Source organism: Abrus precatorius, unplaced genomic scaffold, assembly GCF_003935025.1.
Source record: "Abrus precatorius isolate BTA unplaced genomic scaffold, Abrus_2018 Scaffold8, whole genome shotgun sequence".
Classification (NCBI taxonomy): Eukaryota; Viridiplantae; Streptophyta; class Magnoliopsida; order Fabales; family Fabaceae; genus Abrus; species Abrus precatorius.
In genome coordinates this window covers 31,347,421-31,373,324 of record NW_020874428.1, presented here as the reverse complement: position 1 = coordinate 31,373,324, position 25,904 = coordinate 31,347,421, and the positions used below count along the sequence as shown (strand labels likewise).

The 25,904-nt window shown below is 34.0% G+C and overlaps 3 protein-coding genes across 4 annotated transcripts; all 3 read right to left on the bottom strand.

Moving 5' to 3' along the window:
* Positions 1-1,039: 1,039 nt before the first annotated feature.
* Positions 1,040-7,473, bottom strand: LOC113848073 (ABC transporter B family member 4-like). 2 transcript variants are annotated; one of them, XM_027477452.1, is made up of 13 exons: positions 7,351-7,473; positions 6,632-6,959; positions 6,194-6,248; positions 5,908-6,083; positions 5,574-5,795; positions 5,244-5,482; positions 4,598-5,123; positions 4,219-4,492; positions 3,181-4,070; positions 2,500-2,766; positions 2,072-2,335; positions 1,677-1,970; positions 1,040-1,563 (listed from the first exon to the last, which is right to left on the bottom strand). In XM_027477452.1, exons 2-13 carry the CDS (start codon positions 6,872-6,874, stop codon positions 1,210-1,212), a joined length of 3,804 nt encoding a protein of 1,267 aa, XP_027333253.1. In that variant the 5' UTR covers positions 6,875-6,959; positions 7,351-7,473; the 3' UTR covers positions 1,040-1,209. The 2 variants fall into 2 exon arrangements, with proteins under 2 accessions (XP_027333253.1, XP_027333252.1); XM_027477451.1 differs by lacking the exons at positions 1,040-1,563; positions 1,677-1,970 and having other exon boundaries at positions 2,202-2,310.
* A 3,702-nt stretch (positions 7,474-11,175) lies between these two features.
* On the bottom strand, positions 11,176-16,576 carry LOC113874703 (ABC transporter B family member 11-like). Its single transcript, XM_027512917.1, has 12 exons — positions 16,310-16,576; positions 16,167-16,221; positions 15,901-16,076; positions 15,371-15,592; positions 15,038-15,276; positions 14,385-14,910; positions 13,921-14,194; positions 12,954-13,819; positions 12,473-12,739; positions 12,066-12,329; positions 11,676-11,969; positions 11,176-11,529 (listed from the first exon to the last, which is right to left on the bottom strand). Exons 1-12 carry the CDS (start codon positions 16,574-16,576, stop codon positions 11,176-11,178), a joined length of 3,804 nt encoding a protein of 1,267 aa, XP_027368718.1.
* A 2,420-nt stretch (positions 16,577-18,996) lies between these two features.
* Positions 18,997-25,234, bottom strand: LOC113848260 (ABC transporter B family member 11-like). The gene is made up of 13 exons (XM_027477707.1): positions 25,116-25,234; positions 24,523-24,856; positions 24,165-24,219; positions 23,899-24,074; positions 23,545-23,766; positions 23,211-23,449; positions 22,551-23,076; positions 22,087-22,360; positions 21,080-21,963; positions 20,537-20,803; positions 20,141-20,404; positions 19,747-20,040; positions 18,997-19,450 (listed from the first exon to the last, which is right to left on the bottom strand). Exons 2-13 carry the CDS (start codon positions 24,790-24,792, stop codon positions 19,097-19,099), a joined length of 3,825 nt encoding a protein of 1,274 aa, XP_027333508.1. The 5' UTR covers positions 24,793-24,856; positions 25,116-25,234; the 3' UTR covers positions 18,997-19,096.
* Between the last annotated feature and the right edge of the window lie 670 nt (positions 25,235-25,904).

Genomic DNA, 25,904 nt, shown 5'->3' with positions numbered 1-25,904 from the left:
TTTGTATAACATAATATTTAATTTTTTGGTAGATTTTAGAGAGTGAAAAAATTGAAATTACAAGTTTACGAAGAAGTTATTTTCTAATTTTGTTACGTTGAATTGAAATTATTTAAATTGTTTTAGTTGTTTCAAACACTTTATGTATACAATATTGGTGTGTAATTAATTACTTTATTTTGAAGTTTGATTTGAATTTAATTACATAATTTGTTTAGAATATTCATAATCTAGATATAAAATAATATGTAAGTGTAAGTAGAGTATGAATGGTCCTGGTATAGGTTTTCATTTCAAGTATTCATAGAGAGAGGATAAATATTGCTACCCCGAATATGAATTCAGATATAAATAATTGTTTAATTTGATTTAGTATAATATAGTATTTATTATTAATAATTATAATATTTACGTTTTAAAAATATATAAAATTTATTATATTTAAAAATAGTCATACAATATATTTATAATTATTTATTAAAAATTTATTTAAAGTGAAAAAAAAAAAGGTGTGGTTGCTGAAATCAAGGATTCCTCTGACTGGACTAAGTCTAGCAGAAGTTAATCTCTGACGGTTTAAAGGATTTGGAATTTTGGAAGAAAACCCTAAATTTGTAGTCATATCGTGATTCGTGTTAGGGCTTCCTCTGATTATTTAGGATGTGGAACAAACACCATTTTATTTGGCAGTTGTAAAAATTAGGTTTTTTTTTTTAAAATTAATGATAATAAATGTTAGGATTGTGAACCTAAAGTGAAGCTAAAGACTCCTTGAAATAATGACAGTTATATTTTAGGAATGGAATATAATTTATAAGAGTCCAATTTTACTGGTCTAGGCAGATAATATATTCTTCTTCTTTGATGAACTTTTTCCAAACTGATATTCGATTTGCTTTACCAAAATGATCCTTGATTTGTGGCTAACTCGAACAGACACATGCTATTGGACATGCACAGTGTACTTGGATGCTTCTGTGAGATCTTCAGAGGTAATTAATGTCACAAGGTAAGTATTACTTTCCATTTTTATTGATTTGTAAATTGTAATTTCATTTCAGCATACTGCTTAACATCATGTGAAACCTTCAGATTCATTAGAAATGGGTAATCAAATATTTAGAAAGTTTCGTTACAAAGCAATAATGCCTTAAAAAAGAGATTAAGAAACCATCACATGATACAATAGATGCATGGAGATGAAAGGGCCTAAGATGAAGAAGCAGTCATGTGTAGTGCTACCAAGGACGCATATGCACCCCCTTTATTGAGCAAAGTGTCATGCTTTCCTTTCTCTGCAATGACTCCATTTTGAATCACTGCAATTGAATCTGCATCTCTTATGGTGGATAACCTGTGTGCCACCACAATGGTGGTTCTGTCCACCCTCACATGGTCAAGTGCATCCTGAACCACTCTTTCAGACTCAGCATCAAGTGCACTTGTGGCTTCATCTAGCAGTAATATTTTCGGACTCTTCACAATGGCTCTTGCAATTGCCACCCTCTGCTTCTGCCCTCCAGATAGTTGAGTCCCTCTCTCCCCTACGACTGTATCGTAACCCTGTGCGCGTTCGTTATCTAGAATTAAGAACCTTATTCATATGGTGCTTCGTGTTTAGATTTAGAAGCTAGTAACCCAAAATTTTGCAATATTGAATACTGTGTGGAGTTTACCTGCTGCAAACTGCTAATAAACTTGTGAGCATTAGCCAACTCTGCTGCAGCTATAATTTCAGCCTCAGTTGCATTTCCACCTTTTCCATATGCAATATTGGCTCGGATGGTGTCATTAAACAACATAGGCTCTTGGCTTACAAGCCCCATTTGCTGCCTAAACCACTTGAGTTGTAGCTTTTGGATTTCTGTTCCATCCAGTGTGATCTCACCTGAATCTGGATCATAAAATCTTTGCAACAATGAGATCACTGTTGACTTTCCGCTTCCACTTTCTCCAACTAGAGCAACTGTCTGATTACCGTCAGGATAATCAAACTCTTAGATTCTCCCTTAATGGGTTCTCTGAAGGAAATATGCATCAAATTAAACCAATGTATCAGTTGGTAAGTTACCTCTCCTGCGTGAATGGTCAAGGAAAGATCTTTGAATATATGAACATTGGGCCTGGTTGGATACTTGAAAGTGACATGGTGGAACTCAATATTCCCTTTCACATCTTGTAATGTCATTCCAGACTCATCACTGGGGTCTATTTTCGATTTTTTATCAAGAATTTCAAATATAGAAGTGGCAGAACTTTTTGCTCTACTTGCAGCTGGGGACATGAAGCCAGATTGTGACATTGCTACAGCTGCCATTGTGAGAGTAAAAAATACCTGAAAATTAGGAAATGAAATATTCAATGCTAAAAGGAATGTGATGAACTTAGCTCTTACAGTATTTGTATTGTGCTATTTATAAAAGGAAAAAAATTAATTTATTCGAGACACTAGCTTGTGCTTTGTCACTAACAAAGTGACAAAGATAGGATTGAACTTACACGGAAAACCTCCGAAATAGACATTTTGCCTTTCTCAACAAGTCGGGCTCCAGCATAAAAACTGCATGCATAGACAGAGAACAGGAAGAAGATTGATAACCCAAAACCAATTCCGCTGACTAAACCTTGCCTTATACCTGTCTGGATTGGTCCTACACATTTCTTCTGATATAATTCCATCACCTTCTCTTCAGCACAGAAAGCAGCAACTGTTCGGATATTCCCTACTGCATCATTTGCTACATGGCTTGCTTCCTCATATAGTTTCTATGGAGCATATAGAGCACAATAACTTTGGTCAAATGGATATTAGTGTTAATTACAAGCAGAAATAAACATTTACTGATTAAATACAAAGAAAGATTTATGGAAAGTTGAGATCATGATTGAAACACAGTTGATTCATCCTCATAAAGTAGTTTATCCTGTTAAAAAGTAATGCAGCATAAACAAAATTGATACATACAAAAACTTATCCTTTCTATTGGAGTCTCACCTTTGGATCTGGCCCAATAAAAATATACATGCAATCAAATGGATTTTGATAATCTTTGTTTGATTACCTGTATTTAGGTAATATTTACATCCAAAGTTTCCAATCGCCCGTTTCACACTAAGTCTGAAATTTGATAACTTCATAAAGTTCATGCTAGTAGTCAATAGTTTCAGTAAGGGACAAACCTTTGCATCTGCGCTAAATCCTTGCATGGATCTCATTTGCACATGTCCATTTACTAAAACCAAAGGTACCAACACTAGAACAATGAGAGAAAGCTGCCAGTTTGCCTCAAAGGCAATTGCCAAGGCTGTAATTGCTGTAGCAATGTCTTGAACCATCAGACCAAGTGCATCCCCAACCAAAGTTCGAATAGAAGCCGCGTCAATTGACAGCCTTGCGCCAAGTGCTCCACTTGAATGCTCAGCTTTATCAAACCATCCTATTTCCATGTGAATGATTTTCTCAAAACACATTAGCCGGATCCTTTTTATCAACTTAGAACCAGCAACAGCAAAAAAGTAAGACCTCAATGGTTGAAATATGAAGGAACCCACACCAAGGGCAACAAATATTAATGCCCAGAACTTTGAGTCTTTACGGATTTCATCTGCAGGCTCAAAGAAAGTATGTATCATATTGGAGAGAAGGAGCCCCACAGTAGGTAGTGTTGCCCCAGTTACTGCTGCTGCTAGAGTCCCTAAGATTAACACTGGGATTTCAGGCTTGTTAAGACGCGCAAGGCGGAGAAATGAAACTTCTTGAGGTTTATGTAATGCTGCTGAAGGAAGGACTTCATGTCCTCCTTCTGACGTTTCCAAGAGACCTTGAGGGGCAGGCATAGTACTTGACATTCTGAATGAGTGACGACTGCTGTTTCCTGCTCCAGATGATCCCCGGCTTAAGGATTGAGGGAAAGAAAACCGTTGGCTTGATTGTTGTTCAGAATCTACAAAACTTTCTGGCCTGCCTGAGTCCTTTGCAACTTGCTGGTCTGATTCCCTTCTAATTTCTTGCAATTTAATGAGCTGGCTAAAAGCTCCATCAGGTTCTTTGGTGAGGTCAGCATGTGTACCTAATTAGTTGAAAGAGATAAGAATGCTGCAATGTACATTTCAAAGTGAAATTAAGACATGCGTGAGTGTGTGGGGAGAGAACGATTTGAGAGGAGATTGTTAAATTGAGTTTCATATCTGTGGCAAGTGGCAACATAGTATGTAAACCTTTTTCTACTACTTTTCCTTGATGAATAACTGCAATAATATCAGCATTCCTTATTGTGCTTAGGCGGTGGGCTACAATGACAGTTGTTCGGTTTATCATAACCCTGTCTAATGTCTCTTGCACCACTTTCTCTGATTCTGCATCAAGAGCACTTGTAGCTTCATCAAGGAGGAGAATTCTTGGGTCCTTCAGAATTGCTCTTGCTATAGCTATTCTTTGCTTTTGACCTCCAGAGAGCTGAGTTCCATGTTCGCCAACCATCGTGTCAAGTCCCTAATTTCATAATTTTACAAAAGTCATGAGGTAAAATGACCTTTTACTGAACACACATACACAAATTGCAAATTTTAAAAGTTGAATGATGAATTGTGAGCTCACATGGGGAAATTTATCTATGAATTTAGCAGCATTAGCAAGTTCAGCTGCAGTGCTGATTTCTTCATCAGTTGCACCATCCTTGCCATAGGCGATATTCTCTTTAATGCTACAAGTAAAGAGAACTGGTTCCTGGCTGACCAGGCCTATTTTCTGTCTGATCCATTTCAATTGAAATTCTCTGAGGTTGATACCATCAATGAGAACTTCACCAGCTTGTGGATCATAAAATCTCTCGATTAAACTAATAACTGTTGATTTCCCACTCCCACTTTGACCTACCAAAGCTGCAGTAGTGCCACTTGATATTGAAATTGAAAATCCATTAAATATCTGTTCATCAGGTCTTGAAGGATAACTAAAGCAAACCTCCCTAAGTTCTATATTTCCAGAAATATCATGTAGCTGTTGTCCTGCAGTGTTATAAGCATCAATATCTGGCTGTCTCTGTATCGTTTCAAACATTTTAAAGGCTGCAGCTTGTCCTGCAGCAAATGCAGTTAAGCTTGGAGATGCCTGCCCCAGAGAACTGGAAAATAACATTGGCCAGGAAATGTGTATCAAATTTTCTCACCATTCTTGGGAGAGAGATTGTAAGATATGGATTAATGCATCCACAATATAGATAGTAAATCAGAAACTAACTTACATGGAACCACTCAATAATGCAAAAAATACACTTATGACTTGTCCTCCTGTATAACCTTTTTCTACTACCATCTTCCCTCCAAACCATACAGCCAAGCCATAACTGCAGTAAACAAGTAAACGAACTGTACCGAAGCCTAAACCACCAGCCACACCCTCTTGCACTCCAGTTCTGTAAGCTTTAGTTAAGTATTGATTATATTGAGCTATAGCTTGCTTCTCGCCCGTAAATGATGCAACCTGCATCGGAGGAATATTTATCTTTTATATACTACTCTCTAGCAACATGAACAAGAAAAACAATGAAAGTTCATTCTAAAGATTGGCATACAGTTCGAATTGAACCAATTGTCCTCTCCACTACTGTTGCTGCTTCAGAATAAGCTGCTTGTCCACGGGATGCCATCTTTGCAAAAGCAAAGCTCATTACAGAACCAGAAAGGACAAGAAGCGGAACAGAAGATAGAAGAACAAGGGTAAGAAGCCAACCCTTGATGAATGCTATGACTATAGATCCTAAGAAACATGCCAAATACTGTATGAATTTTCCTACCTGAGATATAACCCAAAAGGAGAATTAAAAAGTTAATTTAAGGTTTAGTTTATCATAGTTTGATGAAATGGTAATGATTGGGACTTGGAAAGTGTCCTTTGACTATTAATACCTTCTCCCCCATGGCTTCTTGAATAAGAACTGTGTCACCTGACATCCTTCCAACAACCTCACCACTGTTCGTTTCCTTGTCAAAGAAACTGATATCTTGCCTCAAAATTGCTTTAAGATATAAGCCTCGTATTCTTGCAGCTTGTCTCTCCCCAGTGATCACCCAGCAAGCCAACTCTGGAAGATTACACGTATGTGTAACTCTTGTATTGTTATTGTTATATTAAGCAAAATTACATTCCTAGTTATATAGTAAGCATAATCAGCAGAGAATTTGGCATGCTTACGCAAAAATGCTGCAAGAAAGGCACCCGCACCTATGCATGCAAACTTCAGAGATACCTGAGCATGAAACAAAGCTTGATGGGTTATGAAAATGTGGAGAATTTCAAATCCAATTAGTTCGTTTCTAACTTCGTTCTTGTGGAATCAGATACACAGAGGCTTATTACACAATAGATTCACTGACACTAACAAAAAATGTGAGACAATTAAAAGTGGAGTAATGTACATCTCATTTTCAGCAAACCATGCAAGTGCTTATGCTTCCTCTCACAGCATGAAAGTAAAATTATTTTGCACGTTTTCACTCTCTATTAAACAACGTGAGTGGACAAAAGAAAAAAGAAAACTTCAAACCATTCCATGTCACACTATTATCATATCTTCCTCCCTGTAGATATTTCTCAAAATAGACTACTAATGAAGAGGTGCTAGACAATTACCTTGGAAACTTCATGAACTACTTGTTTATTGTCAACATTTCCTCCAAAAGCATCAATTGCATCTCCAATGATTATACTCATTAGAGGCATGCTTATTCCGTTCCCAACAGCGCTAATTGCTCCAAGAAACATCAGTAGATGATCCCAAGAGTCTGCAAAGGAGAAAAGCTTGTAATAGGGTACTGTTTTGTTTCCTTCATCCTTCACCTTGTTGTTCTTGGAATCCTTTTGCCTTCCAGCCATTTATTCGGTACTTTCAGGACCTAGAACCGGTTAATGACTAGTTGATCCTGTCATCTGAGTTGAAGTAATATCTGCATCCAAGCAGCTGCAGGAAAATCTATGCTGGTTAAAACTTACAAGAACCAACAAAATAAAATAAATAAAATCTGCTGAAGAAGGATCACTGGCTTGAGTTAGCAACTCTCATTATCAATCATTACCACTTAGATGTTAAAAACTAAAATAGCTATGTAAAATGGAAAGTAGTTGACTTAACCAAACTCAACAATAGAGAAGACCGAAGAATGTGACAGAAAAAACATAGCAGGGAAACAAGGATAGGCCAGAGACAAAACTTAGATGCAAGGTATACATGCAAAACCAACATGAGTGATCAAAGCACATTCAAAACATAACCATATATTAAAAATTAAAACAAACCTTTATGTGTAGTTGTCATTGTTATTTTCTAATAAAAGTAAAAATAAAAAACAAACCTTTATGCAAACTTGAGGTACAAGTGCTCTTCTCTCCTCAGAATGATGGCAAACTAGCACTAAAAATGACAGAAGAATGAAGGAAAACTATGAGATTGAGGAAAACCAGTTGGCAGTAGTAGCATAGCATTGCAAGCTAACTCTGGTTATCTTTACATCACGAGATAAAGCAAAAGAACAGAACAGAATTAGATGCCCATTACCAAAGCTAATGATTTATCAACGGTTTAAATTCATCAGAACCACAAGAATTCTTTGATATATATATATGAAAGGTTTATATCTATTTCGGAGTATTGCATTTATTAATAACATAAAAAAATATTACACGCGGAGACAATAATCGTCATAGAATTAAGTTTAAGAACATGAATAATGTTAAAAGAAGCTATTAAGAATAAAATAAGTATTTTTCTAGATAATAATTTATATATGATGCTAATAAATACTACAATTTTTAATAAAATTTACTATTTATTTATTAGATTTTCTAACCTCAACACTTGGATTGATTTTATATACTTAAAAATATTAATTTTTAATTAAAGTATAATATTTATTATACTTATATATTCTCAAGATAATAAATGTTTGTAATAAAAATTTATTATTTTTAGTTACTTATTTTCAGTTTTAAGGTTAATATTTTTTTATTTATTTTTTATCAACTATCATATTACACGTATTAAAAAAAACACTAAACCCATGTTTGTTTAGGTGGTAAAGAACTTGATTTCCACAAAATAAATAAATAGACTTGTGTCCCCCTATACGAGTTCACTTCCTCAAATCGGATTATTTGTGATCTAATGTATACCTTTCAAATGCCAAGTATTTTTAAAAATATTTAACTCAAAGTAAAATATTTAATATATGATTTTTTTAAAATTATTTTTATTTAGTATTATTAAAATAAATTCTAAGAATATATTCTTCTTCATTATCGAGTGAAATTCATATAACTCATACTATGAGTCTTAACTCTTAGTCTCTTATGTAACAAGTTGTAATTTTTATTTTAGAACTCAGAGAGTTGGAATAGATAAAGAGCGGTATACTGAAAAGAGAATATTGGTAACAATCTTTTATTATTAAATTTTAAATGTTAATTTTTGTTTTTAAGGTTATAGTTAAAGAAAAAAATGTTAAAAAATATATTATTTAATATTAATAATTCATTTTTATTATGCTTTTAATATTTTTATTTTTATCAATTCTTTAACAATGACTCTCAAGACCATGGTTAATAAAATTTATTAGCATTTTACTATGTGAAATCTATTCGCCTGCATTCTCCTTAAATGTTATGGATCTTGTAAAGTTACTAATTGAAAAAATTAATAAATAGTAAATTTTAATTAAAAAGTAGGAAATAAGTGCATTGTTGCATGTCTTAATAATAACAATAAATCTTGATTAATGATCTATATAATCTATACGCAAAATTATATAGATCATTAATTTTTGTTTTCTCTTCTTCAACTAAAAATATTCTATACGCAAGATTAGACCAGAGAAAAAGTTAATCTTGATTAATGATTCTTGAAAATGAAATGAAGTAGTCTTTGACCTATTTTGCTAAGAAGTTCGTGCTAGCACAAGATTAAATTGAAAACTCAGATTGTTCGTATTTTTTGCTTGAAAATTTGTTCTTCTTTCCCTTCTGAAACCTATATAATACATTATACCTATACCTAAGCAGAATCTCTAGATTATTGCAGTTTAACCTCTATTGCCTCGATGCCCATTTATTTATGATAAAGTTAATATAATTGAATAAAGTCCTACGAAAGGACAAAAGCATTATTGGTTTAACAACCCAAAAAATTAATATCTAGTTTCATTGTTTTTATTTTCGTCCTTTGCTATTTATTTGACTCAAGAAGCTTGGGGACCGCATGATGTTCGCTAAATAGAATTTATCTTTATGATGTCTTATTCCAAATATCATTTTTTAATCATAAGGGCACCTATTTTCCTAATCATACACGGCTACATCCATGTATATAAATACAGATTCATATTTATAACGTACCATCTTTTTCATAAAATAATATAACATCTATGTCTAGTATCTTTAAAGGGTAGAAAAGTAGCATGCAGTGACATGAGAAGAGTTGTAGATTGTCTCCAGTGGGTTGTCCTTATACCATTTGCCTGGGAACTTGGATACAGCCATGATTTGTAGAAGGTAATTTACAGATGTCCCACTTTAATGCTGTGTTGACTTGCTCATAAATTGTATTGGCATTTCACAAGGTATTGATTGAAATTAAAAACAACATATATGTTATTTTAGCATTAGTGTATTCAATATTAATTCAAGAAACTTGAAGTATTGGATAAGATAATATAGCATTGATCCTCGTGTCTACTTTTATAAAAATATTTATATTCAATTTCATATATACTCGTGTGAACTTTAATTTTCATATATATATCTTATGTGTATTTGCATATTCATATTTACACTTATTATCTATGTTTGTTTTAGAAAAAAAAAATACCTATAAAAAAATACTTATTTAACTTTAAAATACACCACATTTTTTTAATTTTTAAATTTAAAATTAAAAAAAAATAATTAAAATAATATTATATATATATAGAAAAAGGAGTAAATTTAAAAATTCTTATATTGAATTTGAACCTTTCATTTAACTTACATTGAAGTAATAAATTATAACTCGTTAGATTTAGATATAAGTTAAATGAAAGACTCCTATCGAGTATAAAATTTTTTAGACTTACACTAATATAAAAAAATCCTTCTTCATATGTACTTATACGTGTGTATGAGAAAATATAAGACATGATAGATACTTAAGTACTTACCTAGACTCATCTTTATTAAAATTTGTGGATATTTTCACATTTTCATAACTGTTCTCATTTAATGGATAAATATTTTACATGCTGTGAGTAAATTTTGCAAGAACCTTTTATATACTTTGCCCGTTACTATCCTTTGTTCATTGCATTCACGTGTATGAGGACTTGTATACTAACTTGACCATGTGTAAAATTTCTCTGGGCCAAATGGCAGCTACAAACCCTGAGCGTTATTAGTCTCAAACCTCAATAAGAGCTTTGTTATGTCTCCATAAGTATTAAATGAAAATGTTCATTTATTATTATGTCAAAAACATAAAACATATTAAATACTTTCTTCATTTACTAATTATGAGGATTTATAGGAAAAAAAGGGTAGGAGGATTTAGAATTATTCATCCCTTAAACTTAAAGGCAAAATGATTTCATGATCAGATTGTTTAATTAGAAAATTAATAGATCATTATAAATGAAGCGTGGTCCCAATTGAAGCTAAACAAGTAATCAAATTTAATTTTGATCTCTGTATGTACGGTGTGATTTTCTCATAATTCAAATAAAAAGCAACATCATCTTCTGTCTAATATGTTGTGATAAAAATAACATGCTTAGGTATCATCTCCAACCACTTCAGCATTGTTTTTGTTGTCTTCATCTATTTGGTACTTACCAGTTACAGCTAAGGACTAAGTGCGTGTCTGGTTAGGCATATACTAACTTGAAACGTGCATTTCCTTAACACCATTGGTGTAGAAAATGATGCCAATGAGAATGATATATAAGAATCATTTCCTGAATCAGAAAGAAATTAAACAAAGGAAACATTTTCATGGCACTGTACTAATTCTTTCAAGAAAAAATATTACATTGTACACATAAATAATAATGCCTGCAGAGTACAGAATACAGATATAGACTGGTATTTAAACCTGACTAATCGTTAAGAAGGACAAAATTACTGGCATATGATTTAACTAAGATAAAAGCAGAGGTCTAAGATGTAGAAGCACTTGAATGCAATGCTACTAAGGAAGCATAATCACCTCCCTCACTGAGTAATGTTTCGTGCTTTCCCTTTTCTGCTATGATTCCATTTTTAACAACTGCAATTAAATCTGCACCCTTAATAGTGGATAACCTATGAGCCACTACTATTGTGGTTCGGTTCACCATAACACGGTCTAGTGCATCCTGAACCAATTTTTCAGACTCAGCATCAAGTGCACTGGTAGCTTCATCTAGTAGTAATATTTTTGGATTCTTCATTATAGCTCGTGCAATTGCCACACGCTGCTTCTGTCCTCCAGAAAGTTGAATCCCTCTCTCCCCTACAGTTGTGTCATAACCCTGCATATACAATACATTGTTCTCAATGATTCAGATCTATGTTCATATGGTGTCTAAATAACTTGTAGTAATTCAGAATTTTTAAGATACTATTTTTGCACTAATTTTCAAGAGAGATTGAGTTAAAAGGACACTATGAAATTTACCTTATGTAAACTACTAATGAAGTTGTGAGCATTTGCTAGTTCTGCTGCCGCTATAATTTCTGCCTCTGTTGCATCTCCACCCTTTCCATATGCAATATTTGCCCTTATGGTGTCATTAAACAGCACAGGCTCTTGGCTTACCAGACCCATCTGTTGCCTTAGCCATTTAATTTGCATCCTTTGGATTTCCTTACCATCTAGTGTAATATGACCTGAGTCTGGGTCATAAAATCTTTGTAATAATGAGATAATTGTTGATTTTCCACTTCCACTTTCTCCAACCAGTGCAACTGTCTGTTTTTCAATCATGATAATAATCTATTAGTTTCTTACTTAGGAATAATAATTTAGAATAGTCTAGAGGAAAATATGTACAAATTAGAAAATAACCTTGCCACTATGAATGGTCAAGCTAAGATCTCTGAATATTTGAACATCAGCTCTGGTGGGATACTTGAAACTGACATGGTTAAATTCAATCTCTCCCTTAACTTCTTCCAATGTCATTCCAGAGTCATCACTTGGATCTATTTGTGACTTTCGATCAAGAATAGCAAATATGGAAGCAGCAGCACTCTTTGAATTCGTTGAATCAGGGATCAAAGATCCAGATTGAGAGATTCCAAAAGCTGCCATGCTGAGAACAAAAAAGACCTGCAATGCAAGAAAAATAGAGGAAACCTCATGCACAAACACCCTATCTCAATGCATAATAAATAACTCAGCAATAACTGTGACAAGGAGAAGAAAAGTGATGGAATTTTTGACATGGTGAATGACTTAGGAGAGTTAGTTACACGAAAAACATCTGAGAATGTTGTTTTGCCATCCGCTACAAGTTGAGCTCCAGCATAAAAACCAATTGCATAAACTGCATACAGCATGAAGAATGAGGCTCCATAGCCAATCCCACTTATTATCCCTCTCCTTATGCCTGTCTTAATTGGTCCATCACATTTTTTCTGATATAATTCCATAACCTTCTCTTCAGCACAGAAAGAAGCAACAGTTCTTATACTCCCTACAGCATCATTTGCCACTTGACTTGCTTCCTCATACAATTTCTGTTGGGAAAATAGAATATCAATACTCATAAGATATAGCTAAGTCAAAAAAACACATTCAGATCACATGCTTGTCACACTGATGAGCATGATCCATGCTCATAAAGTAATTTTTTATTTCTTCTCAGGATGGTGCCAAAAATGTAGAACTAGAATGAAATGCACAAGGAAATGAATCTAAATCACTCCACTTCCCCTGAAGTCAAGTACAAACCTTTGCATCTGCGCTGAATCCTTTCAAAAACTTGAATTGCACATATCCATTTAGTACTAATAGAGGTGCCAAAGCAAACATACCAAGAGCAAGCTGCCAGCTTGCTTTCAAAGCAATTACCATGGCAGCTATTGCCGTAGCAATATTTTGAACCAGCAAACCAAGTGCATCCCCAACCAAAGCTCGAACGGAAGCTGCATCAGTAGAGAGCCTTGCTCCAATAGCTCCACTTGAATGCTCAGCTTCATCAAACCAACTTACTTCCATGTGAACCACTTTCTTGAAACACATTTTCCGGATCCTTTTGATCAACTTACCACCAGCAACACCAAAAAGGTAGAATCTACAAGGAGGCAAGAGAAATGATACCACACCAAGTGCAACAAATTTTAATGCCCAATCTTTTGAATCTTTACGAAGTTCATGAGCTGGCTCATAGAAAATACTTATCATTTTAGAAAGAAAGATTGCAACAATAGGTAATAATACCCCATTTATTGCTGCAGCTATAGTCCCTAACAGTAATACTGGAATCTCAGGCTTGTTTAAATATGCCAGGCGAAATAGTGGTACATCCGGCAGTGAAGAATCTGTTGAAGGAGGAGCATGAGGTCCTCCCCCTGCAGCCGTTGTTGGCACACCATTTGATGCTGAGAATGAGTGACGGCCACTGCTTCCAACTCCTGATGACCTTTGGCTTATAGATTGTAAGAAAGATCTCTGACTTGACTGTCTTCCAGAATGCACTATACTTTCTAGCTTGTCTATATCATTTGTAGCATTCTCCTCTGACCCTTTAATTTCTTGCAGTCTAATGAGCTGGCTATAGGCTCCTTCAGGATCCTTGGTGAGCTCAGCATGTGAACCTGATCAATTGAAAAACATAATAATGTTAGAAGCTATATAAACATTCAAGAGTTTTGATTCATGGAAAAATTAGATTTCTATTACATCATGTTATGTCTACCTCTTTCAGCTATTTTTCCTTGATGAATAACAGCAATGATATCAGCATTCCTTATAGTACTTAAGCGGTGGGCTACAATGACGGTTGTTCGGTTTATCATTATTCTATCCAAAGCCTCTTGCACAATTCTCTCAGATTCAGCATCAAGGGCACTTGTAGCTTCATCCAGAAGTAGGATTCTTGGGTCTTTCAAAATTGCTCTTGCTATTGCAACTCTTTGTTTTTGACCCCCAGAGAGTTGAGTTCCATGCTCACCAACCATTGTGTCTAGTCCCTAATTTCATAAATTATACAAAATTAATGATGTAGTTACCTTTCAATAAAAAGATAGCAGTAATAAATTTTCATTTGTCTTGTATACTATACAAATAAAGATGATCCAGATAAAGTAAGAGAACATTTCAAACTGTTCAGCAGGAATTCACAATGAAGTTTCTACATTAAACGGGGATTTGAGAGCACACATGAGGCAATTTATCTATAAATTTTGCAGCATTAGCTAGTTCTGCGGCAGCTCTGATTTCTTCATCAGTTGCACCATCCTTGCCATAGGCAATATTCTCTTTAATGCTACAAGTAAAGAGAACCGGTTCTTGGCTAACTAGGCCTATTTTCTGTCTGATCCATTTCAGTTGAAATTCTTTCAGGTTGATACCATCAATGAGAACTTCACCTGACTGTGGATCATAAAATCTCTCTATCAAACTAACAACTGTTGATTTCCCACTTCCACTCTCTCCTACCAAAGCTGCAGTGGTGCCACTTGGTATTGAAAGAGAAAATCCATTGAATATCAACTCATCTGGTCTTGTAGGATAACTAAAGCAAACCTCCCTAAGTTCTATATCTCCACAAATGTCATTGAGCTTTCGACCAGTAGTGTCATAAGCATCAATTTCTGGCTTCCTCTTAATTGTTTCGAACATCTTAAAGGCTGCAGCCTGTCCTGCAGCAAATGCACTCAAGCATGGAGATGCCTGCCCAAGAGACCTGGGATTGGAAATATACAGATAATTTAGTATCTATTCTTATCTTCTGAGTTCTTGGATGGTGGGAGGGAATCAGTTTTAGAAATTAAAGTCTCATATTGAAAAAGAGGAACAGACACACAACTTACGTGGAGCCACTCAATACAGCAATAATTACTGTCACAACATCACCTCCAGTATATCCTTTCTCTATTATCAATTTTGCACCAAACCACACAGCTAAACCATAACAGCAGTCAAAGACACAAAAGAGAGTACCAAACCCAAAACCAGAGGCTAGTGCCTCTTGCACTCCTGTCTTGTAAGCTTTGATTAAGGAGTGATCATATTTAGCTATAGCTTGCTTCTCCCCTGTGAATGATGCAACCTGAATTGGATAAATGGAAGTAGTCATTGCATACTTTTGCAATTGCATTATTAATAAGAAAAGGCCAAGATTTCTTTTTTGTCAGTGTGCATACAGTTCGGATAGAACCAATTGTCTGCTCAACTACATTAGCTGCTGTAGAATAAGCTGCTTGTCCCCTGGATGATGCTTTTGCAATAATCAGGCTTATCGTAGCACCAGACAAGACAAGAGGCGGAATGCAAGATAGCATGACAACAGTTAGAAGCCATCCCTTGATGAATGCTACTGCAAAACCTCCAAAGAAAGTTGCTACGAACTGTATTAACTGTCCCACCTGAAATGAAAGGGAGGAAAAAACAATAAAGAAACAAAATTGACCTTAAACTAAGGGTGCATTTGGGAACACAACTTAATTAAAAGCTTATTCAATAACCTCTTTGTATACGAAGTTTTATGTTATAAATTTAACCATGAAACTTAGTGGAATGAGCTGAAAAGAGCTTATTCTGATAAGCTATACTGGGAAGCTTATTGAAATAAGTTGAGAAGAGCTTATGTGAACTATAAAGTTATTTCCATAAGCTCTTCCAAACATACCCTAAATGGTGATGATATAAGACTTGTACAGAGGTTCATTAATACCTTCTCACCCATGGCATCTTGAATAAGAACAGTGTCACCTGACATCCTTCCAATAACCTCTCCTGTATTAGTCTCTTTATCAAAGAAGCTGACATCTTGCCTCAAAATTGTTTGAAGGTATAACCCTCTAATTCTTGCAGCCTGTCTTTCCCCAGTGATCATCCAGCAAGTCAACTCTGGTACACAGCACACATGGTTTCTTTTTGAGTCATGATGAACCAAACAAATTAGTTAGATTGTAAGAACAGATATTTTGATATACTTACGCAGAAGTGATGCAACAAAGGTACCCGCAGCCAAGTACACAAATTTCAGAGAAACCTGAACACAGTTATGGATTAGAGGGTTATGCCTTAGATATTTCACCATTATGAATTAGTAATAATAATAGGGACTAGTGAGGAATTACCTTGGAAACTTCATGAACAACTTTGTTGGAGTTTGTTGATCCACCAAATGCATTGATCATATTTCCAAATATTAAAGTCATTAAGGGCACTGAGATTCCATTCCCAATAGCACCCACAGTCCCCACTAACATCAACAAATGATCCAAAGGATCAGCAAATGAGAAAAGCTTGTATAACGGTACTGTTTTGGCAGTTTCATCTTTGGCCTTGCTCTTTGAATCTTGGTTGCTGTTAGAATCTCCATTCAAGCTTATATCATCTCCCATTTTCTTGAATGAAGACTTTACACACCCCTCTACTACTTAGTAATCACTCTATGCAGGAAATGCATTACAGGTTCAAGTCATGTGTCTAACACACAACAATAGTGCTCTCCAAAGTTAATGGTTCAGAGAAAATCATGAGCCAACTTTGACAAAATTTATTTAAGCAGAAGAAAAACAGCTTAAAATGGCAACTACTTAACAACAATAAAAAACTAAGTCAAGTTGTTGAGCGAGTCAAAGTTACAAGTGCCATAGTTAAAGCTATGCTTTACTAATAAAGCCAACAAGAAGGATCAGAAAGAAAGAAAACCATAAGACAAAGATGAACCTTTAAACCAAAAGCTGAAGCAATTTCTACTGCAACAGAATATGGACCACTAGCCGTAGCAATCCAATTAATGGAACATGTTAATGAAGAAAACATGCATGGTTCTTAGTAACTTGAATAGTTCGTATTTCACACTGTACACCATTATTAAATCAAATATTTAAATAAGTAAAGTGGAAATTCGAACCAGCAAATTTCTTATCCCGCAAGTTATTTAAATCCCACTCCAAAATTATATTTTATTTTAGCCGTCTTCTAGTCCAAAGCATTTGATTTATTTGGGTTAAAATTATGATTATTTAATTAAAAATCAAGTAAACTACTCATCATCAATCATCGACCTTATGAAACATTTTTTAATCATTTTCTTTAGATATAAATCACTGTCAAATTGTAATTTGAAAAGGTCAAATGTTAAAGTTTGGTTAAAGAATTAAAAATAAAAAATAACTAAAAAAGTGTTAGTAATATATTTTTTAATGTTTTTCAAAAAATTCTTTAAAAGAATTTTGTTGGTAAAAAGGTTTGACTCAACAGAACGTTTATTAAAAAAAAACTACTTTTTTTTTCCTTATTGTTGGCAAATTGAGATAGAGAAGAAATATTATAATAAAATCATTAAAATAAGCTCCGAACAAGTTATGTTCTTCCATGATAAACTTTGTAATGAGACGATGGTGTATGATCAATAAATCTTTAATGATGTATTTACTCTATAAAGGAGTAAATTGCAAAGGACAAGCAGTAACCAGTTAAACCCATATAAAATCGGTCAAATTATAACTTTTTTTTATTTTAAAATACATAATATGGTTATTTTATGTTTGTTTAAAATATAATTTATCTTAATTTTTTTGGTATTTAGTATTATCTATTTATTACTTAATATAATATATGCTATTATAAATATATATATATATATATATAATTATTATAATTTAATTACGGATGAATTATTGAAAGGTGAATTGGTACCTTTATCAATTTAATAACTGATCCAATTTCTATAACATTTAAAAAAAAAGGTGACGTGCTTGAAAATTGGTCTTTACCATGTATGATAAAAAGACAATAATCTAAGTCTAAACTATACGTTTGTCTTTTCACTTAGCATTTAAGTATATTATAATACGTTTTGTGATGGAGAGTTAATCACTTAATTGTGTATTCATAGGATAGCTTTGACCACCCACCAATTAAAGAGATATTATATATTTTCTTTATAGATTCTTAAATCTGAAAAGAAAAAAACATTAGACAACTCTAAATATATAATTTAACTCTCTGTATTTTTTTTTCTTTTATTTCATTTCCATTCCAAAAATAATGTAAAATACTGAGATTTTAATAAAGATAACTATGCAACGCATTTCATTTTCTTTTATTTTAATTTAATCAATGATTTTAAGTTTGAGTTTTTAAAATGTAATTGCATTAAAACTCAGTAAGAGAAGATTTTTTTTTTCTAATTAAAGTGAGAATTATATAAAACTACAGCAAGAGTTTATTCAAATTTTCATATTAAGTCATATTTTTTATAGTTTCAGGAAAAATAAATTATAAAATATAATATTTTGTTTGTAATGGTTATATGTTATTATAGAGGAGAAATTTAATGTTAAAACATTTCATAATAAATTGATTTTTTTTATGATAATATTTTTATCATCAATAATTAATAGTATATTTTATTAAATAAAAATAAATTAAGTAGATATATAATTTTTTAAAATTAAAAATTAAATTATTTAAATTAATTCATATAATTTTTAATGATATAATATATTATTATATATATTTTTAAGTTATTTAACATATATCAGCTAGTTGCGGAGTTAGTTTGTTAAACAGTTTAATTTCATAAATTATTTATATAATTATAAGATTTTAGCTACAAGTCAATTAAAAATTACAACCTCACAATTTTTACTTTGTGTTATCAAACATAACTTAAGTGAATTTAAAGCAAAACCTAATATTTTGTTAATTCTGTTTGTTTTTTTTTTCAATTTATGTGTAAATTAGTAACCGATTCTTGTGAAAGATCTTCAAGTCAAAAAATGATAGAAACAAGAATGAAAAAAAGAAAAGAAACAAAGTAAACAATATTTTGACACAGTTTCTTTGTAGAGAAACAGATTGCTAAGTAATATTTGAAACAAGAAAAAATTATGAAAAACTAGAATATGTGACTAAGATGAAGAGGCACTTGTGTGCAACGCCACTAATGAAGCATAGTTACCTCCTTTTTTAAGTAAAGCTTGATGCTTTCCTTGCTCGGCTATAACACCATTTTTAACTACAGCAATTAAATCTGCACCCTTAATTGTGGATAATCTATGGGCCACTACTATTGTGGTTCGGTCCACCATAACACGGTCTAGTGCATCTTGAACCACTTTTTCGGACTCAGCATCAAGTGCACTTGTTGCTTCATCTAGTAGCAATATCTTTGGATTCTTCACTATGGCTCTTGCAATTGCCACCCTTTGCTTCTGCCCCCCAGATAATTGAACTCCTCTCTCCCCTACTAACGTGTCATAACCCTGCATATATCATATATTTTCTGAATATTTCTCATTTTGTGTTTCAAATATTTTTTATGGTAAATCAAGAACATGCAATATGGTTCTTTTACTTTATTTTGTGTAATTTTATATTAGTTAATTACTAAATAAGCATATAATATTAAAAAAATATATGTAACTATTTCAAATTTGACACCAATTTAATCACAGTTGATCTAATGAATTGAATGATTTTTACTGGTTGACTGATCCGATTTTAAAAACATTGGTTGTACTAGTCTTATAAATTGAGTTAATAGGACACTGCAATTTACCTTCTGCAAACTACTAATGAACTTGTGTGCATTTGCCAGTTCTGCTGCAGCTATAATTTCTGCCTCTGTTGCATCTCCACCCTTTCCATATGCAATATTGGCCCTTATTGTGTTATTAAACAGTACAGGCTCTTGACTTACCAGACCCATTTGTTGCCTTAGCCATTTAAGTTGGATCCTTTGGATTTCTTTACCATCTAGTGTAATTTGACCTGAGTCTGGATCATAAAATCTTTGTAATAATGAGATCACTGTTGATTTTCCACTTCCACTTTCTCCAACCAGTGCAACTGTCTGTTTTTATCATTATAATCAATTTGTTAATTTCTTACTAGGAAGAACAATTTGGATTAGTCCACTGATAACTAGACAAAATGTACAAAATGAAAATTACCTTGCCACTACGAATGGTTAAGCTAAGATCTCTGAATATTTGAACATCGGGTCTGGTAGGATACTTGAAACTGACATGTTTAAGTTCAATCTCTCCCTTCACTTCTTCCCATGTCATTCCAGAATCATCACTTGGGTCTATGTGTGATTTTCGGTCAAGAATAGCAAATATGGAAGCAGCTGCACCTTTTGCTTTAGTTGAATCAGGCACCAAAGAGCCAGATTGAGAGATTCCTATAGCTGCCATACTGAGAGCAAAAAAGACCTGAAAATCAAGAAACAAAATAATAAATGCTAGAAAAATGGTGATTAATTAATAACTCAGCAGTAAATGAGCCAATGGGAAGAGAAAAATGATAGAATCTTTTACTTGGTGAACAAGTTATGAGTAACTTACGCGGAAAACATCTGAGAATGTTGATTTTCCATCCTCTACAAGTCGAGCTCCAGCGTAAAAGCTGCATGCATAAACTGCATACAGCACAAAGAATGATGATCCAAAACCAATTCCACTAATTATCCCCCGCCTTATGCCTGTCTTAATTGGTCCTTCACATTTTTCCTGGTATAATTCCATCACCTTCTCTTCAGCACAGAAAGAGGCAACTGTTCTAATACTCCCTACAGCATCATTTGCCACTTGACTTGCTTCTTCATACAGTTTCTGTTAGGCAAATAGAATATCAGTATTCATAACACATAGTTAAGGAAAAATTGCATCCTGAGCTAGTGCTAGAAACATGTTCATCCTTGCTCATAAAGTAATGTTTTCTCTATTGTTAGTATGATGCCACAAATGTGCTAAGAAATGGATCTAATTACTTATATTCAGACTTATTATATCACTCAACCTCCTCTCAGGTTGAGAACACATATTCTCATACTATTCATTCACAATATTAATGGTGTTGCTTAGTGGAAGTCAAGGGCAAGAACAAACCTTTGCATCTGCACTGAATCCTTTCAAGAACTTGAGTTGCACATATCCATTTAATCCTAGCAGAGGCACCAAAGCAAGGATTATAAGAGCCAGCTGCCAGCTTGATTCAAAAGCAATTACCAAGCCAGCTATTGCTGTAGCAATATTTTGAACAAGCAAACCAAGTGCATCCCCAACCAAAGTGCGAACAGAAGCTGCATCAGTAGAAAGCCTTGCTCCAATTGCTCCACTTGAATTCCCAGATTCATCAAACCAACTTACTTCCATGTGAATCACTTTCTCAAAGCACATTTTCCGGATCCTTTTGATCAACTTACCACCAGCAACACCAAAAAGGTAGAATCTGCTTGGAAAAACCAGAAATGATACTACACCAAGCGCAACAAATACCAATGCCCAAACTTTTGAATCTTTGCGAAGTTCGTGAGCTGGCTCATAGAAAATACTTATCATTTTGGAAAGCAAGAGCCCAAAAACAGGTAATATTACTCCATTTACCACTGCAGCTATAGTCCCCAGGAGTAACACTGGAGTCTCTGGCTTATTTAAATAAGCCAAGCGATAAAGTGGCACTTCTGGTGGTGAAGGAGCAGTTGAAGAAGGATCTTGAGGTTCTGCACTTGCAGGTTCTATGAAGCCAACACTTGTTGGCACACCAAATGATGCTGATAATGAATGGCGACCACTGTTTCCAACTCCCAATGATTCTTGGCTTATAGATCGTAAGAAAGAAGATCTTTGACTTGATAGTCTTCCCGAATGCGCTGTGCTACTCTCTGGCTTGTCTCCGTCAACTACATTCTGTTCTGACCCTTTAATTTCTTGTAGTCTGATGAGCTGGCTATAGGCTCCTTCAGGATTCTTGGTGAGATCATCATATGACCCTGATCAATTGAAAAGTATGATAATGCAATGAGGTATATAATATGAACATATAGGTTTTATAAGTCTTCTTAAATTTTAACTTGTGGAGAAGACAGAATTCTATGATTGTATAATATGTTTACCTCTTTCAATTATTTTTCCCTGATGAATAACAGCAATGGTATCAGCATTCCGTATAGTACTTAAGCGGTGGGCTACAATGACGGTTGTTCGGTTTATCATTATTCTATCCAAAGCCTCTTGCACAATTCTCTCAGATTCAGCATCAAGGGCACTTGAAGCTTCATCCAGAAGTAGGATTCTTGGGTCTTTCAAAATTGCTCTTGCTATTGCAACTCTTTGTTTTTGACCCCCAGAGAGTTGAGTTCCATGCTCACCAACCATTGTGTCTAGTCCCTAATTTCATAAATTATACAAAATTAATGATGTAGTTACCTTTCAATAAAAAGATAGCAGTAATAAATTTTCATTTGTCTTGTATACTATACAAATAAAGATGATCCTGATAAAGTAAGAGAACATTTCAAACTGTTAAGCAGGAATTTACTATGCAGTTTCTACATTCAAACGGGGATTGGTAGCACACCTGAGGTAGTTTATCTATAAATTTGGCAGCATTAGCTAATTCTGCTGCAGCTCTGATTTCTTCATCAGTTGCACCATCCTTGCCATAGGCGATATTCTCTTTAATGCTACAAGTAAAGAGAACTGGTTCCTGACTAACTAGGCCTATTTTCTGTCTAATCCATTTCAGTTGAAATTCTTTGAGGTTGATACCGTCAATGAGAACTTCACCTGACTGTGGATCATAAAATCTCTCTATCAAACTAACAACTGTTGATTTCCCACTCCCACTTTGTCCTACCAAAGCTACAGTGGTGCCACTTGGTATTGAAAGAGAAAATCCATTGAATATCAACTCATCTGGTCTTGTAGGATAACTAAAGCAAACCTCCTTGAGTTCTATATCTCCACGAATGTCATCAAGCTTCCGGCCGGTAGTGTCATAAACATCAATCTCTGGCTTCCTTTCAATAGTTTCAAACATTTTAAAGGCTGCAGCTTGTCCTGCAGCAAAAGCACTCAAGCTTGGAGATGCCTGCCCAAGAGACCTGGGATTGGAAATATAGTTAGGCAGCAGTATATAATTCATGTCAATCTCTTTTAAGTTCTTGGATAGGGAGAGAGAATAAAGTTTAGAAATTATATGCTGATATTAAGAAAGAAGAAAAGACACACAACTTACATGGAGCCAGTCAATACAGCAAAAATTATTGTCACAACCTCTCCTCCCGTATATCCTTTCTCTATTATCATTTTTGCACCATACCATACAGCTAAACCATAACTGCAGATAATAACAAAATAGAGTGCACCAAATCCCAAACCAGAAGCTAGTGCCTCTTCCACTCCAGTCTTGTAAGCCTTGATTAAAGAGTGATCATATTTAGCTATTGCTTGCTTCTCTCCAGTGAATGATGCAACCTGCATAGGGAAATGAAGGGGTCATTTTTATATATTCTGCTTCTACCCAAAAAAAAAAAAAGAAGCCAGGAGTTGGATTTTAGCAGTGTGCATACAGTTCGGATCGAACCAAGTGTCTGCTCTACTACACTTGCAGCTGTAGAATATGCAGCTTGTCCCCTTGATGATGCTTTTGTAATAATCAGGCTCATCATAGCCCCAGACAAAACAAGAAGTGGAAGACAAGATAGCATCACAACAGTTAGAAGCCATCCCCTAATGAATGCTATGATAAAGCCTCCAAAGAAAGATGCCATTAGCTGTATGAACTGTCCCACCTGGAATGAAAGAGAGAAAAAAACAACCACAAAAACAAACAAAGGTTTGCCTTAAACTCTTTTCTTTTTTGGGAAATTACAGGAAAATGAAATGAAAATGATTTTTAGACTTTTATGGTGGTTCATTAATACCTTCTCACCCATGGCATCTTGAATAAGAACAGTGTCACCTGACATCCTTCCAACAACCTCTCCTGTATTAGTCTCTTTATCAAAGAAGCTGACATCTTGCCTCAAAATTGTTTGAAGGTATAACCCTCTAATTTTTGCAGCCTGTCTTTCCCCAGTGATCATCCAACAAGTCATCTCTGGTACACAGCACACATGGTTTCTTTTTGAGTCATGATGAACCAAACAAATTAGTTAGATTGTAAGAACAGATAATTTGATATACTTACGCAGAAGTGATGCAACAAAGGTACCCGCAGCCAAGTACACAAAATTCAGAGACACCTGAACACAGTAATTCATAGTGAAATGTTAAGACAGTTAAGTTCACTTTAAAGTTGAACTAAAAAATTCTTAGTGTGTTTGGATTCACGTTTGATCTGCCACAGATCCACATTTACTTCGACGTTACCAGTTATAGCTTCTATGTTAACATGACTTTTAAGCATATTCAAATTTAGTTTTCAAACATGCTATTAGTAAACATGTATACCAGAAGAAAACCCTCCTCTAAAGCTTCACCAACTTCCCCTTAGATATTTCACAAACATGGATTAGTAATAGTAGAAGGGATTAATGAGGAAATACCTTGGAGACTTCATCCACAACTTCTTTGGTGCTTGTGGATCCTCCAAATGCATTGATCATATTTCCAAATATCAAAGTCATTAAGGGCATGGAGATTCCATTCCCGATAGCCCCCACAGTCCCCACAAACATCAACAAATGATCTAAAGGATCAGCAAATGAGAAAAGCTTGTATAAGGGTACTGTTTTGGCGGCGGCTTCTTTGGCCTCACTCTTCTTTGAATCTTGCATGCTATCAGGATCTCCATTCAAACTTATATCCCCTGCCATTTTCTTAGATGGAAACTTCTTTTGCTTACAAACCCCTCTACCAATGACTGTAAACAGAAAACAGCTGCAAGAAATGCATTACAGGTTCATGTCAGAGTAACATAAAGGAAGATAGTGCTTCTCAAACTGTAACTTCATATCTTTTTCCTGGTTTGTTGTGTCTGCATGTGCATTGAATTTGTGAATAAAAGATGATGACTTCGTGTCATTTTTTCCAAAGGGAAACTTTGAAAATATTGTTTTCACTTTTCAGCATAAGATAATGGCAACAAGTTCTACATCAAACTGATCATAATGCATTCAAAGCAGAAGAGGAAATGAACCTTTTACAACCAAAAGCTGAAGCAATTTCTTGAAAATGAAGAACTAGCCGTAGCAATCAACAGAGGAACGAATGAAAAAAAATTTCAGCTGGAAAGTCTAACCAAGTTGCCAATTAATGTAAATAGATTAGTGAAGGGAACATGTCTAGTCCTTGGCTACTTATATAGTTCAACTAGTTCATACTAATATACATTGGTCAAATATTTTAATATTAAACTAGTTGGAAAAGTTTGAATCTTGAAATTTCTTTGCCTCCAAGGTAGTTAAGTAATTCTAATCCGATTTTTCTTCTGGCTGTTTAGTCCCCAATTAATAAAAGTAATTGATCATGTTTCGGAATTATGATTATTTGATTAATAAAAGTAATAACTATCATCAGCATCTAGAGTACATTTTTTTTTCTTGATTTTCTTACGGTGGATACATTTCACTATCACAGTCAAATTAGGACCTTTTTCCCAAAAAAAATAAAATAAAAATCAAAGTCAATATTATTTTAAACAACTACTTAAAACCTTTGACTTCTTCCTTAAGTTGGATAATTGAGATAAAGAAAGAGGGGAGAAATATACCCATACAATAGTCAAAAAAATATCTATAATGTGCATATGATGTTTAACTCTTTAAATTTTTGTGAATAATACTGCTTAAATAACATGCATTTTAGGAATCATGAATATTTATAAAATTATAAATATGTTTTAGAATTTTAAGTAAATTATATTCTCCTCCCTTAAAAGTTGTATATTTGTCCTTAAACAAATACTTTTGGAGTTTCAAAAAAAAAA

Coding starts and splice junctions, on each gene's coding strand:
- LOC113874703 (XM_027512917.1), bottom strand. CDS start 16,576: ATGGGAGATGATATAAGCTTGAATGGAGATTCTAACAGCAACCAAGAT. Junction 14,195..14,384: donor TTATAGATAAATTGCCTCAT/GTGTGCTCTCAA, acceptor TTATGAAATTAG/GGACTAGACACAATGGTTGG. Junction 11,530..11,675: donor TCATTAGTAGTTTACATAAG/GTAAATTTCATA, acceptor TTGTATATGCAG/GGTTATGACACAACTGTAGG.
- LOC113848260 (XM_027477707.1), bottom strand. CDS start 24,792: ATGGCAGGGGATATAAGTTTGAATGGAGATCCTGATAGCATGCAAGAT. Junction 21,964..22,086: donor GGGAAAAATAATTGAAAGAG/GTAAACATATTA, acceptor TCAATTGATCAG/GGTCATATGATGATCTCACC. Junction 20,804..21,079: donor GATTCAGTGCAGATGCAAAG/GTTTGTTCTTGC, acceptor TTTGCCTAACAG/AAACTGTATGAAGAAGCAAG.
- LOC113848073 (XM_027477452.1), bottom strand. CDS start 6,874: ATGGCTGGAAGGCAAAAGGATTCCAAGAACAACAAGGTGAAGGATGAA. Junction 5,483..5,573: donor CAATTGGTTCAATTCGAACT/GTATGCCAATCT, acceptor CCTCCGATGCAG/GTTGCATCATTTACGGGCGA. Junction 1,971..2,071: donor TGACCATTCACGCAGGAGAG/GTAACTTACCAA, acceptor GACGGTAATCAG/ACAGTTGCTCTAGTTGGAGA.